The 13,609-nt window shown below is 43.9% G+C and overlaps 1 protein-coding gene across 8 annotated transcripts in view; it reads right to left on the bottom strand.

The window, feature by feature from the left end:
- MVB12B (multivesicular body subunit 12B) overlaps nucleotides 1-13,609 on the bottom strand; it is a 90,714-nt gene that overhangs the window by 52,286 nt on the left and 24,819 nt on the right. For all 8 annotated transcript variants that reach the window (XM_035113350.3, XM_088664935.1, XM_088664934.1 and 5 more), the window contains exons 3-6: nucleotides 12,101-12,208; nucleotides 9,811-9,907; nucleotides 8,796-8,925; nucleotides 8,479-8,601 (exon numbers count right to left, since the gene is read on the bottom strand). In XM_035113350.3, the coding sequence (XP_034969241.1) occupies nucleotides 8,479-8,601; nucleotides 8,796-8,925; nucleotides 9,811-9,907; nucleotides 12,101-12,208 (458 nt within the window). The remainder of the gene's footprint in view (nucleotides 1-8,478; nucleotides 8,602-8,795; nucleotides 8,926-9,810; nucleotides 9,908-12,100; nucleotides 12,209-13,609) is intronic.

The following is a 13,609-nucleotide window of genomic DNA, read 5'->3' as shown; positions in this document are numbered from 1 at the left end:
ACAAACCAATGATGCAGTATTGATGTTTAACTGAATCCTATTCCTTTCACAGAGCTACAATTCCCAGAGTGGTTTAACAGTCAATTCCTCTTCCCAGGTGACTCTGGGAATTGTAGTTCTGGGAGGGGAATATGGTGGGCTCCTAACAACTCTCAGCATCCTTTAATAAACTACTGTTCCCAGGATTCTTACGAGGGGAGAGCCATGAATGTTTAAAAGGATAGGGTACTGCTTTAAACGTATAGTACAGATGGGACCTTATTTTAAGTAAGTGTTGCTGGTTGGCCAGGATGGATATAAACTTATTTATCCCTGCAAGCCAACAGCAGAAATGTGTTTTCCTTATGCCTTTAAAACTGCTTGTCATTTTATTCTATAGACAGGAAATTAGATGTGGAACATTCTCTCTCTCTCTATTACACTTACACATGAGAAACCAACAACAGCCCAATTTATAAAAGTCCCCAAGTTCCTAAACACATATTGTTAAATGTGAGCAGCTTGGCACCATATGGCAAATCAATTACTAGTTTCAATCCCGAAACACAGACACGCACACACCCAACGCGAACAAAAGCAGGTTTGGGGGGGGGGGAGAGAGAATGGAGGTGTGGAGCGGAGGAGAGAAACAGCAAGCCAGGGAGAGGAACAATCTGGAAACAATGGAAGAGTTGAAATGAACAGCGGCCGCCGGAGTTTTGAATACAATTAATCATCATTCCGAGCCAACGGGAAGCCATATTGACGCGGGCCCTGCATTTGAATATTTAATTAGGGCGAAGTTCTTCATCAAATTATTGCAGATGGGGGGGCTGGTGTGCGTGAGGAGGGAGAACAGGCACAACTCAAACCCCCCAAATCCCTTTGATCAAAGCTGCCAAAAAGCTGCACCGAGCCTGTTCAAAACCGCAGGGCTAATTCCGATGTGGCTGCGAAGGCATTTAGCAAAAATAAAAAACAGAAGAGGAGTAATCATTGGAGTTGGCTTATTAGAAATGCATTGGGAGTGGTGGTGGGGGCCCCTCTGATCTTACATGAAGAAGCGGAACACTCAAATGAAGACAGACGCACAGACAGAGGGGGGGGAAGAGACTTGATTTGGTACTGTAGGGGTCATTTTCATTTTCAACCATTCCTTGCTGCTGTTAGCACGGTCACTTAACCAGGATTTTAATGGGCACAATGTCATTTCGTGGACCGAAAGCTCACCACTGACTGCCATCACGAAAAATAAGATGGGCCCCTTAAAAAACATATACACCCTGGCTTTTGACCCTTTAGGCGTATCTGTTTAGGAGTCTCCTTTTTCTGATCGTAAGTTGTTTTAAACTGCTTTCGATACTGTGCTTTAACTACTGTAAGCAGCCCTGGGACCTTGGAGTGAAGGGCAGGCAATCAATCAATCAATCAAATCAATAAGCAAGTGCAAGCCCAATGTAAAAATTAAATAATTTCTAAAACACCCTCCCTCCCAAAGGACCCCAGGGTGTCAAAACAGATGTATTGTTGAAAGAAAGAAAGAAAGAAAGAAAGAAAGAAAGAAAGAAAGAAAGAAAGAAAGAAAGAAACAGCAAACATTCTAATACAGATTAATACATTCTAAAAACAATTCCAATTAAAAATGTCTAAAATCAGTTAAAGGTTGTTGTTGTTTTTAAAATAATAATCTGAAAATAAGTTTAGAACATTCCTCCAGCCAATCATCCTAGGGCTGCCTGGAACAGTATTATTATTATTATTATTATTATTATTATTATTATTATTATTACGTATTAACAGGAACAAGGAATCCTGTAGTCCTGCAGATATTGCCTGACGACAACTCTCGTCATCCCTTAGCCATGCTGGCCAAGGAGTTGCTGGGAGTTGTAGTATACCATCATCTGGAGGACACCACACTGGCTACTTGTACCCTCTGTCTCCCTACCCATTCTCTCAGACTGCCAAGTCAACCCCGCCCCCTTGAAATCAGAGGTGGGCAACCATAGCAGGGCCAGGCTGTGCTATCCTCCCATCTCCAAAATGGTTCCCAAGAGAGGTTCCCCTGGTTCCAACATTGTTTCATTTCTATACAGATATATTTGATTTATATCCTACCGGACTAGGCCCATGGGCTGGAAGTTCCCCCTTAGATATTTTAAGGCCACTCTGGTATTTCCGCCCCCTCCATTTACTGGATGCAACACTTGAATGGGCAGTTGTGGAGCCTTTCAAAGACCAAATCTTTCTCTACTTAGTCCCTAAAATGCAAGTCAGTGTTCTTGCTCAGAAATTCTCCCCGTATGGGATACACAAGAGCAAGCGACGTTGGGAGACTGCGGATGAGGAAGAAAGAAGGGGATGGGGAGGGAGAATGTCTTTTAATGAGGAACAATACAGCCCCTAGTCTCTCTCTGGAGCCATAATTAGAGCAAATTAATTGAAGTTGTGTTTTGACACACTTGCTGAACGCACAGGCGATGCATGACATGCTTACAACTTCACTTGCGGCAAACGGCATGACGGAAGTGAGGATACAAAATCACTAGGTGCGCACAGGAGCCGATTTGCATGTGTGGTGTGCAGGCACTAAGCCATTCAACGGTGGCTCCTGTGAAAAGTTGCCACTGAACGATATTAACAGTAATTGCTAAGACTTCAGGAGAATTTGTAATGCTGAGAGGTGGGAGGTAGAGGAAAGCTCTCTCATTAATAAGAGCCAGTGCCAGTTACTATCATTTCTCGTGCACTTGCTAGAAAGCCAGAATCTCCCACCCCCACCAGCATTAAAATGGCACGAAAGAGATGGGGGTCAGGTAGGAGACAGAAACATCCTTTCAGGACTGAGCAAAAACATTCAGGAGAAAGCCACCCTCTCACTTCCTCCATGTAACAAAGAATAAAATCTACTCACAGGAAGCTGACATCCCAATCTATTCTGAAGCAGTCTGCACTCTTTCTAATGCCTCTCTTTAAATAATAATAATAATAAAAAACTACACTGGTTTTTCCATTGCTTTTCTCATTCATAGCAAGTTCCTGATACTCATGTTTACCTACATTTCCGACCTGCCTGTTGTTCTCAATTTTAATGTCCTGTGCTCACTTGTAAACTACAGTACTCTCATTTCTTGCCGGCATTAGGCAAACGACTTCTCATTTGACCAAGCTTTTTTAAACAGACCTTCTTGATCTCTTACTATATTACATTTGGCTGCTGTGATTCTATGCTTTCATCTGCCTTGACATTAAAAAAAAAACACACACAACAACCACCAGGTTTATTTCAGTTTCAAAATCATTTTACCAACATCTTAGCTGCTGGGTGAGCAGCAATACTGAAGGGTAGCTTAGAAATTAATAAATCTAACAATGAATGTACATTATCTAAAGGAGGGATGGAGAACCTGTGATCATTGAGATGCTGGGATTATGACTGAACGTCTCTAAAGCAGAATAATGCCTAAATATAACAATACCAGAATGCCAATAAGCCTCAGCTGGCCTTGGATAGCTGGGCCATCTAGCCCGGTGCAGAGAGGCTGCCCATCGCAGATGTTGCTGGACTACAACACCCATCATCCTCAATAGCTGCCCATGCTGGCTAGGGTTGTTGGGAGTTGAAGTCCAGCAACACCTGAAGGGCCACAAGTAACCCCCTGTTTGTGGGCTAACAGTGCGTCCCCACAGTTGCTGGAACCTGCAGAACAGGAGAGTGTTCTTGCCCTTGGGTCCTGCATGGGGGTTACCCATTGGGGCATCTGGTTGGCCACTGTGAGAACAGGATGCTGGTTGTGATGGGCTATTAGCCTGATCCAGCAGGGCTCTTCCTACGGTATGTTCTTTATTATTATTCTTTAGAAAAACCCAGTGCATTCACTCAAGCTTTGCTGAAGTGAAATTCTTCGCTCCCCCAAATTCCACAACCCTATCTATAGGATGCAAGCAGGTGAAGACTTTCTTGTTCAATAGGCTTTGGGAACTGACTGCTTTTAATTAAAGTGCCGGTGCCATGGTGTTTTCATTGTAATTATTGGCATGTTTTAAACAGATTATATATTATGTATTTAGTTTTGATTACATCAATGTTTAATAGTATTTTAATGACTGATTTTTCTATGCTTTTATCTGTAAGCCATCTCCCTTTGTCAGGGAAGAAGGCAGGACATAAATAAGTATATGATAATGCAGAAATGGGAATGCCATTTTGGCTATTTTTTTATGGGGTTGGAACTCAGCAGGTGCCTTAGAATGGATCACACTGGGTCCCGTCCCCGTCCCCCCCGCATCCAGTCAACAGCTGCCATATTGTTTCTCCCAGCATGCTCTGGAATTACACTATATCAGTAATGTAGCATTGCTCCATGGGGCAATTCAAAGACAAAATATGGCAGCTGCCATGGAAAAGAACCACTTCAAAATTTATCACCCACCCCTGAAGAGAGAAAGTGTTTAAGTAGCTTACCCACCCACTCCCTCCACACTCTCTTTCATTTCAACATCCCCCTGCCAACAAAAATTGGTAGAAAGTTCTCACTTCTGTAATGAAGGGTCTCATAAAGCATCATATAGAGAGACACTGGAGGGTGGTCCATTAGTGACAATGGTACACTGCCCCACCAACCTCAGTCTGCCCTCAGCCTAACACTCAGGTTCAATCCCTGGCAGCTCCAGGTGGGGCCGGGCATGTCCTGTCTGAAACCCTGGAGACCTGCAGCCAGTCAACATATTTATTTATTTAAATTTGTATACCTTCCTTAATCTGAAGATCACAGGGCAGTTCACAACACAAAAATACAAAAAGGCAATGTAAAATAATGGCCTCACTCAATATAAGGCTGTTTCCTTATATCCTAATATGAGGTGTGGTTGATTGCTTTTGAAGGTCCCCTTGGAAGGCAAATCACAGGCAAATGTCAAGTCAAGCTTTTAAAATGCACTGGAAAGAAAAAGAGCCACTAGTGCCAGACCACCAGAGTTAGACGCTTATGCCTTCTTTTGCAAAACTGAAGCCAACATCAACGTAATTCAAGTTTCTCGTCCAGGCAGGGCTCTGCAGGGAGGGCCAACTGTTACAAGCGTTTGTAAATGTTTAAAGCTCTCACCGAAGCCCATTAAAATATAAGCTCACGCTGCTCGTAAGTTCCCCTGCTTCTCCCTCAGCTCCTTTAAGAGACTCTCAGAGCCAGACACCCCCTCCCCCAGTTCACCCTCGTCTGGAGACGAAACCCACTGAGTTGGAACCACTTCATGTGCTTTGACATCCAAGCAAGATGCAAATCGTGTGGGTTCCGTTAAACAACATTCTGGAAACAGCCTCTGGGCTCTGTTCTCTCTCCAAGGCTGGAGGCATAAGGCTTTCAAATACCACTTGATGGGAATTGCAAGAGGAAGAGTGCTACTGTGCTCAGATCCTACTTATGGGGATCCTACAAGTAGGATCCCATACTGTGTTTAGATCCTTTCCATTTGGGATCCAGCTGGTCACGGTGAGAGAAGGATGCTGGACCAGATGGGACACTGACATGATCCAGCAGGTATTTCTGATGTTCTAGGGAGCCAACCCTGCTAACAGGTCTGGCTGCTTGCCCCTCTGCCCAGTATTTCGTTCTCTTGGCCGGCAGTGGCATTCCAAGGTAATGAGCAAATAAAAAAAACCCTTTCCCCATTGCCTGTTACATTATCCTTTTAACTGGAAATACCTTGGGTTGAATCTAAGACCTTTTGCCTGAAAGCAGAGACATGGGAAGATATCCTCTACCAGGCTTGAAACTCATCCATCCAATTAAGCATCTGCTACTTTGACTGCTGCTTATGAGCCATAATTGCATTCCATAGATTCTGGGTTTGATAAGCGTATTAAGGACTTGAGGAGAATGACCATAGCTCAGTGGTAGAACACCTGCTTTGCCTGTAGAAGGTCCTGAGCTCAATCTCTATTGTCTCCAGGGATGGCTGGGGAAAGCTCCTTCCCGAAACCCTGGAAAACCACTGCCAGCAAGTGTAGATAATACTGAGCCAGAGGGAGCAATGACCTGGATTGATATAAGGTACCACCCTATATAAGGGACCCAGGTGGCGCTGTGGTTAAACCACTGAGCCTAGGGCTTGCTGATCAGAAGGTCGGCGGTTCGAATCCCTGTGACAGGGTGAGCTCCCGTTGCTTGGTCCCAGCTCCTGCAAACCTAGCAGTTCGAAAGCACTTCAAAATGCAAGTAGATAAATAGGAACCGCTATAGCGGGAAGGTAAACGGCATCCATTTTTGGTTCTTTCAAGTTAATAATTTCCCCTCCTAGTTGTTAAGTTCACTCCCATGAATCTCTGTACCAGTTTGTGATTTAATTCTGTTTAGAAAAAACAAGCACACAACTCATTATCTTCCCCCTATGAGGAAAGATGCAATGTTTGGATTTTTTTAGTTTAGAGAAAAGGTAAGTAAGAGGTGATATGTTAGGAGTTTATAAAATGATGCATGGCATGGAGAAAGTTTTTCTCCTCTCATAACACTAGAACCTGTGGACATCCAAAGGCAGGTGAATGTTGGGACTACAGAGGGCAGATAAAAGGAAGTACTTCTTTATGCAGTACATAGCTAAACTGAGGAATGCTCTCCTGCCGGAGGCAGCAATAGCCACCAACTTAGATAGGTTTAAAAGAGGGGAAAGCTAATGATGGCTACTTGCCGAGATGGCTATGCTCTGCCTCCACAGCGGGAGGCGGTAATCATTCCAAGTATCAGTTGGTCTTGCCCTCTGGTTCCCACAAGCATCTAGCTGGCCACTGTGAAAACAGAATGCTGGACCAGATGGGTCATTGGCCTGATCCAGCAACCTTTCTTTATGCTCTTAAAGTACTTCCTTCCCCAGCATAGCTAAGCTGTGGAATGTGCTCCCGTAGGAGGCAGTGATGACCACCAACTTGGATAGCTTTAAAGGAGGATCAGAAAATTTATTGGAGGAATTGGCTATCAATAGCTACTAGTCCAGTGGTCGGCAAAGCTTTTGTGGCTTGGGCTGGTTCATAGTCCCACAGATGCCACAGTGGGCCTGTGTGTGCGTGTGTGCACGCGCACACATGCACAAACGCTATTTCCGGCACTCCTTTCGGCACCGAGGAGGCGCGCACAGCTTCCCATTGGCTGCAGGAGCTTCCAGCCGTCCAGCATCGTGGAAGGCGGTCCCTGCTCTGCTCCGTGCCGGTTTAGTGTGGTGCACGGGAGCCAACCGACCAGGTGGCAGGGGTCCCCGAGCAGGTGGTGTGGGTCCATGGCTGGTTAAATGACCCCCATGGGCCTTAGGTTGCCAACCCCTGTCCTAGTCACAATGTCAGAGGCAGTATGTCTCTGAATACTAGTTGCTAGGAACCATTTATATTGCTTGTTGAAGTGCTCTAAGTGGGGATATGGTGACTAGTGCTAGCATATAGCTAATGCTTTTTATTCTATTAGAGTTTAATTGTTTTTAGCTGTTCCCCCAATTAATTTAGCTGTTCTTATTTTATCCGTAAGCCGTCTTGAGTCCCTGTCATGGAAAAAGGTGGGCATAAATAAATATATACAGTAGTAGCAATTATTACTATATTTTATATAATAATGCCCAGCTTTCAGGCTTCTCACAGGCATCAGGCCAGCCTGACCCAGAAGGCATGTTTTATGTCCTCATGCTCACAGTTAACAGGTATCCCATAATACTTGTTCTGCATTTACAAGAACTTGATTATTTAGTCTGGCAGCACCCACACATGGGAACTCCTTGCCTACTGACATCAGGCAGGCACCTTCTCTGTACAGTGGAACCTCGGTTTATGAACACCTCGGTTTATGAATTTTCGGTTTATGAACGCCGCGGACCCATCTGGAACAGATTAATTCACTTTCCATTACTTTTAATGGGAAAGTTCGCTTCAGTTTATGAACGCTTCAGTTTATGAACAGACTTCCGGAACCAATTACACCCATGTTTCAGTTTATGAACGCTTCAGTTTAAGTACTTCGCGGACCCGTCTGGAACGGATTAATCCATTTTCCATTACTTTCAATGGAAAAGTTCACTTCAGTTTATGAACGGTTACTCCACGGACCGTCTGGAACGGATTAATCCACTTTCCATTACTTTCAATGGGAAAGTTCGCTTCAGTGTATGAACGCTTCAGTTTATGAACAGACTTCCGGAACCAATTGTGTTCATAAACCGAGGTACCACTGTACTCTTTTCACCACCTGCTAAAAGCATTCTTGTTTAGACAAACCTGCTAACATGTTTAGAAAGCTGATGCAAGTTTTAATCTATTTTTAGTCTATTGTTATTTTAACTTTTAGAACATTTTAAATTATTAATTCTTATTGACAATTTCATTGTTTTATGCTTTAGTAAACTACATTATTATTATTATTATTATTATTATTATTATTATTATTATTATTATTATATACTGTAAAGTGGTGTATAAAACTCTTATAAAAATCCCACTGGCAGTGGAGAATTCGAGAAGAGCCTCACCTGGGAAGGTTAGCAGCTGGCGTTGTAGCTGGAGCTTGTGGAGAAGGTGTTGTGGGCTGAGACGATTCATGGTTCCTGGGGACTTTGCCCATGCGGTACCATATGCCCATGTTGTTCAGTTCCCTTTGCAGCAGACAAGAGAAGACAATCAGCCACACAGCTCAAGTCAATGGCCAAGGTAACAAATATGCTAGCACTTGGAGGTCTTGGCAAACAAACAGCGTGGGGTCCCTTTAGTAGGGAATGCTGGACTCCTATCTGGAAAAAAACTTCCAAAATTCCTGACTTAAAGGGTGAGGAGGAGATGGGACCCTTACCCAATGAACGTATACTGCGGAGGGGCTTGTTTGCCCCGGCCCAGGATCCGAATATCGCAAATTGCGGCCTCCGTAGAATCCCGCGGAATGAACTTGATGCAGAGCCTCTTCTTCCGGAAAGCAGTTTCTTCTGCAAAACGCCACAGCGCGAGAGTTCAGGGGTAGATTCCCTCTTCTCTTACTCCAAAACTCTCTACAAAACCCAGATCTTCTTTAAGTGTAGCTGTCCTCTGAACACCCCCACGCCCCCCCCAACGCCATGTAGTACTCCCTGATTTTTATACCAATAGTGGATATTGATGGTGTTTTAAATATTTGCTTTTTATGTAAATCATTTGACGTATTATGTTTCCTCTACATGCATATTCATGTACATGGACTCAGGGGTTACCTGACAGGTAAAGATACCAACCTCATGTAGTAGCCCTAATGCTGATTTATAGATCGCTGAATATGTGAAAATCTCAAAATGGTTCAGAAAACATAAAAATATCCAAATCATAAAATCATGGAGTTGGAAGGTAATCCAAGGGTCATCTAGTCCAACCCCTTGTATTCTTGCATTGCAGGAGGTTGAACTAAATGACCCTTAGGGTCCCTTCCAACTTGGTAATTCTATGATTCATGCATTTTTACCTGCTGTAACTTGCTTCAAGATCTTCAGATAGTAAATGGTCCATAAATCATCATCAGGTCAACTTTGTTATGTTGGCATCTTTCCACACCGGCCAACCCCTGAGCCCATGTACAATTCTTTCTTCTTCTTTTCCTTCTGCGGAGACAAACCTAGAACCTGGACTGCGTCATCAAAGGGATCTGGTAGCCCACCGACACCCCTCCCCACTTGACTGCGGTGCACAGCCTCCAAATCCAAGCCACACAAATTATAGTGTGGGAGCAAATCTGGGATGAAACACAAAAGATGGACAGAATTCCCACAGCAGTGGTCACAACTACGAAGCACCTTCTCTAAGAGGGTATGCACAGAATCTGGTCACCAACAGTCTCAACTCACGTGTGTCCATGGTCTCTTGGATAGGAATGAAGCCGACAGGCAAGGTGTCCTTGATATCTATGAGCTTCATATCGACCAAGACATTGCCCAGGTGGCTCTGTTGGGAGACAGAAGGAAAGTGATGGCCAAGAGGCGATGAAACCCAAACAAAACGACCATTCTTAGACCTGAGCGTGCAGTTATGCACCTGCCCCACATATGCAGTTTGCAAATGGAGCAAGAACTTGTCACAGTCAAAAGGACTAGAAACTGAATTCCTTTTATTATTACTATTATTAGTAATATACACCATGAAATTAAACCACATGACTTCCCCAAAAGAATGCTGGGAAATGTAATTTACTACCCACAGTGCTACAATTCCTAGCACCCTTAAACTACAACTCCCAGGATTCTTTTTTTGGGGGGTGGAGGTGAAGTCATGTGATTTAAATTCATTCTGTGAACACGACCATTGTGACACTGAAAGAACCCTACTTTGATAAAACAAACTTTTGGGGAGAGTGAGAGGGTTGTAGCTGATGCTAGTCCTACTCATCAAGTAGACCCACCAAAGTTAATTGGAAACAACTACAGTGGTACCTCGACTTACCAACAACTTGACAACCGAATTTTTTGACTTACGAATGGGGGTAATGGCAGCGCGCTTACGAATGTCTCGACATCCGGGGGGAAACTGCGGCGGTTTTAGATAGGGATTTTTCGACTTACGAATTTTTCCGTTTCCAATGCATTCCTATGGGAAATCGCTTTTCCAATGTCGTTTTTCGACCTACGAATTTTTCGACTTACGAAGGTGCCTTCGGAACGGATTAAATTCGTAAGTCGAGGCACCACTGTACCTTAGATTCATTCATATCAATAGGTCTACTCTGAGAAGGACTAGTATTGGACACAACCCAGGGTGTTTAAACGTATCCAGCAAACAGCTCTTATCTGGAGAGCAAAGACATATGTAATGAATCTGGCTAATTATCTGTACATGTATTTCATTGCAAGGTCCAAAAACAAGAAAAGTTCCTGGGGGGAAAGAAAGAAGAGTAGCATCTGCAAGCCAGCTGGAACAAGGAATAGTACATGGAATCCAAACTGACGTCTTCCCTGATTAATCAAGCACTGGAGAAAGAAAAACCTCACGAACACACCAACAGATCCTCTGATGTTCAGGCTGTGAGTTGTTGTTGTTTAGTCGTTTAGTCGTGTTCGACTCTTCGTGACCCCATGGACCATAGCACGCCAGGCTATGGTCCATGTGAGTGCTGTTCCTTAATGTATCCAAAAAAGTGGAATATACACAGAAAGTGGGAGGAACCTGCAGGCTTGAGGGGAAAATCCTAAGGTCTGTAAAAGTACAAAAAATAATAATAATTTGCGAGGAGGGGAACAAAGCAGGGAGTGGGAGGCAAGCCCAGCCCAGTTAAGACTGGGTGGGGTCAATGGCCATGGAATGCTGATGGAATGAGCAGGAGGAATAGGAAACTGGACGAAGGGGGGGATGCAATGCAGTTCCTGAACAAGAAGCATTTTGCACTGCAACTGTTGTTGCAGGTTCCACCCTGCTTTTTAGCCTTTACAATTAACACAGGGGTTGGCCATTTGGTGCCCTCCAGATGTTGCTAGATTGCAATTCCCGTAAGTTCCAGACAGCATGGCCAATTAGTCAGGTATGATGGGAGCTGTAGCTCAGGAACATCTGAAAGGCAGCACACTTGACTGCCTTTGAGCCAGCATTTCCCAAACTGCCTATGTGGGTCAGTATTTAGGATCCTCCTGTTCCAACAGTATCCCATGCAAAGGGGTACTGCAAAAGTCACATTTCCAAACTGTTTTTTTTTTTTTAAGAAACACTTAAGACTACTTAATCGCAAAACTCTCTTAAGCAGCAAAACGCGTGAGCTTTCATTCCACCATCAAGACATCTGAGATGAATGTTTGAATATCGGTGAGAAAATCGGTACCGATGCCAAACAGACCGCATCTTAACTCAAAATGGAGCAGGTGGTAGAAAAGTAGCAACAAATCACTTGAACAATATCCATAGATTATGTGACACTTTCTCCTTCAGTGGGATATCAAAACATTAATGCAGCATGTGAACAGTAAATTTACCTGCTCACCTGTGGTGAGGTAAAAACCTTCAAAAGGCAACCAGGAAAGAAAGCTTGATAGAAATTTGGTTTGTTCTGTTTCTACTACAACCTTTCCTTTCCCCTGACCAGCCCAGGAAACAAACACCCAAACTTGATTTTTAGGAAAACCAGTGTTTGGGACAAAGAAGCAAGCCACTCACATTCTCTTTAGAAAAGGTCCGTGTGAAGCACAAATATCGTGTGACCTTGGATTTAAAGAGGCCATCTTTCCAGAGGTCAGCATCCAAGCCATCTGCCGTCTGTGCAACCTAGAAAAAATATCAACACGCAAGGGTTGATGAAGGAAGAGAAAAAGAGGACAGGTGAAGCATTTTACAGGTTGGTGGTTCGAATCCCCGCGACGGAGTGAGCTCCCATTGCTCGGTCCCTGCTCCTGCCAACCTAGCAGTTCGAAAGCACATCAAAGTGCAAGTAGATAAATAGGTACCGTTCTGGCGGGAAGGTAAACAGTGTTTCTGTGTGCTGCTCTACTTTGCCAGAAGCGGCTTAGTCATGCTTGCCACGTGATCCGGAAAAACTGTCAGCGGCCAAACGCCAGCTCCCTCGGCCTATAGAGCAAGATGAGTGCCGCAACCCCAGAGTCGTCCGTGACTGGACTTAACGGTCAGGGGTACCATTACCTTTACCGCTGGCCCGAGGCTTTTATTACCTCTTTAAGTCTCTCTCCTCCAATGGAGAGAAGGATCAAAAGTGTGTGGGGGGGGTGTTGTCAGTCCTAAAAAATACTGTCACCTGTATTTTTGTCACCGGTAGTGGTGCCCGCCCTGTGGAACGCCCTCCCATCAGATGTCAAAAAGAAAAACAGCTACCAGATTTTTAGAAGACATCTGAAGGCAGCCCTGTTTAGGGAGGCTTTTAATGTTTAATAGATTATTTTATTTCATTTTTCTGTTGGAAGCCGCCCAGAGTGGCTGGGTAAAATAAATTATTATTGTATTATTACCCTGTTTTTCCTAAAATAAGACATACCCATAAAATAAGCCATAGCAGGATTTCTAAGCATTTGTGCAATATAAGCCATACCCAGAAAATAAGACATAGTGATAGGCGCAGTTCTGGAGGGCCCCAAGGAAGAGGCGAGGCTGGACGCGTAATAAAAAATAAGACATTCCCTGAAAATAAGCAACTGTGGGGGTTTATAAGGAAAAATAAATATAAGACAGTGTCTTATTTTCGGAGAAACACGGTATTATAAGTCAACTGATGAAAGAGAACCCCACATAAAATATTAATCAAGGTAAAACTACCTTTGACCACTACTTCTTGAGGTGGTTTGGAGGTCACATGGTGTGCAGGCAGAAATATTGCCTGCTAGGCAGCCAGTTAACCCACCCTTCGATTTAGACAACCCTTTGAAGATTTGGTGCTGGGGCGCTGGGAGTTCATAAATACAACACATTGACAAGATATGGTGCAAATCCAGCATGAAGAGTCTGGTCAGTGATAGGCCGGAGAAAGTCATGTGTTCTTCTCTGACTCCTATATAAAAATTCCAGCACCGGCTTCTTCACAGGATGGAGCAACTGAAGTGGATTTGTTACTGTTGTCTGATAGGCATGGCTTGCCCAGTTTGAGCTGTATCTGAAGCACTGTTGTTAAGTTTGACTCAAACACGTGCTTAGTTGTCAGAAGCCTTCGTTCAACAGTAG

The sequence above is a fragment of the Zootoca vivipara genome, chromosome Z2 (genome assembly GCF_965207765.1).
Source record: "Zootoca vivipara chromosome Z2, rZooViv2.hap1.1, whole genome shotgun sequence".
NCBI lineage: Eukaryota > Metazoa > Chordata > Lepidosauria > Squamata > Lacertidae > Zootoca > Zootoca vivipara.
The sequence above is the reverse complement of the archived record's forward strand: the minus strand, read 5'-3'. Positions and strand labels throughout refer to the sequence as shown.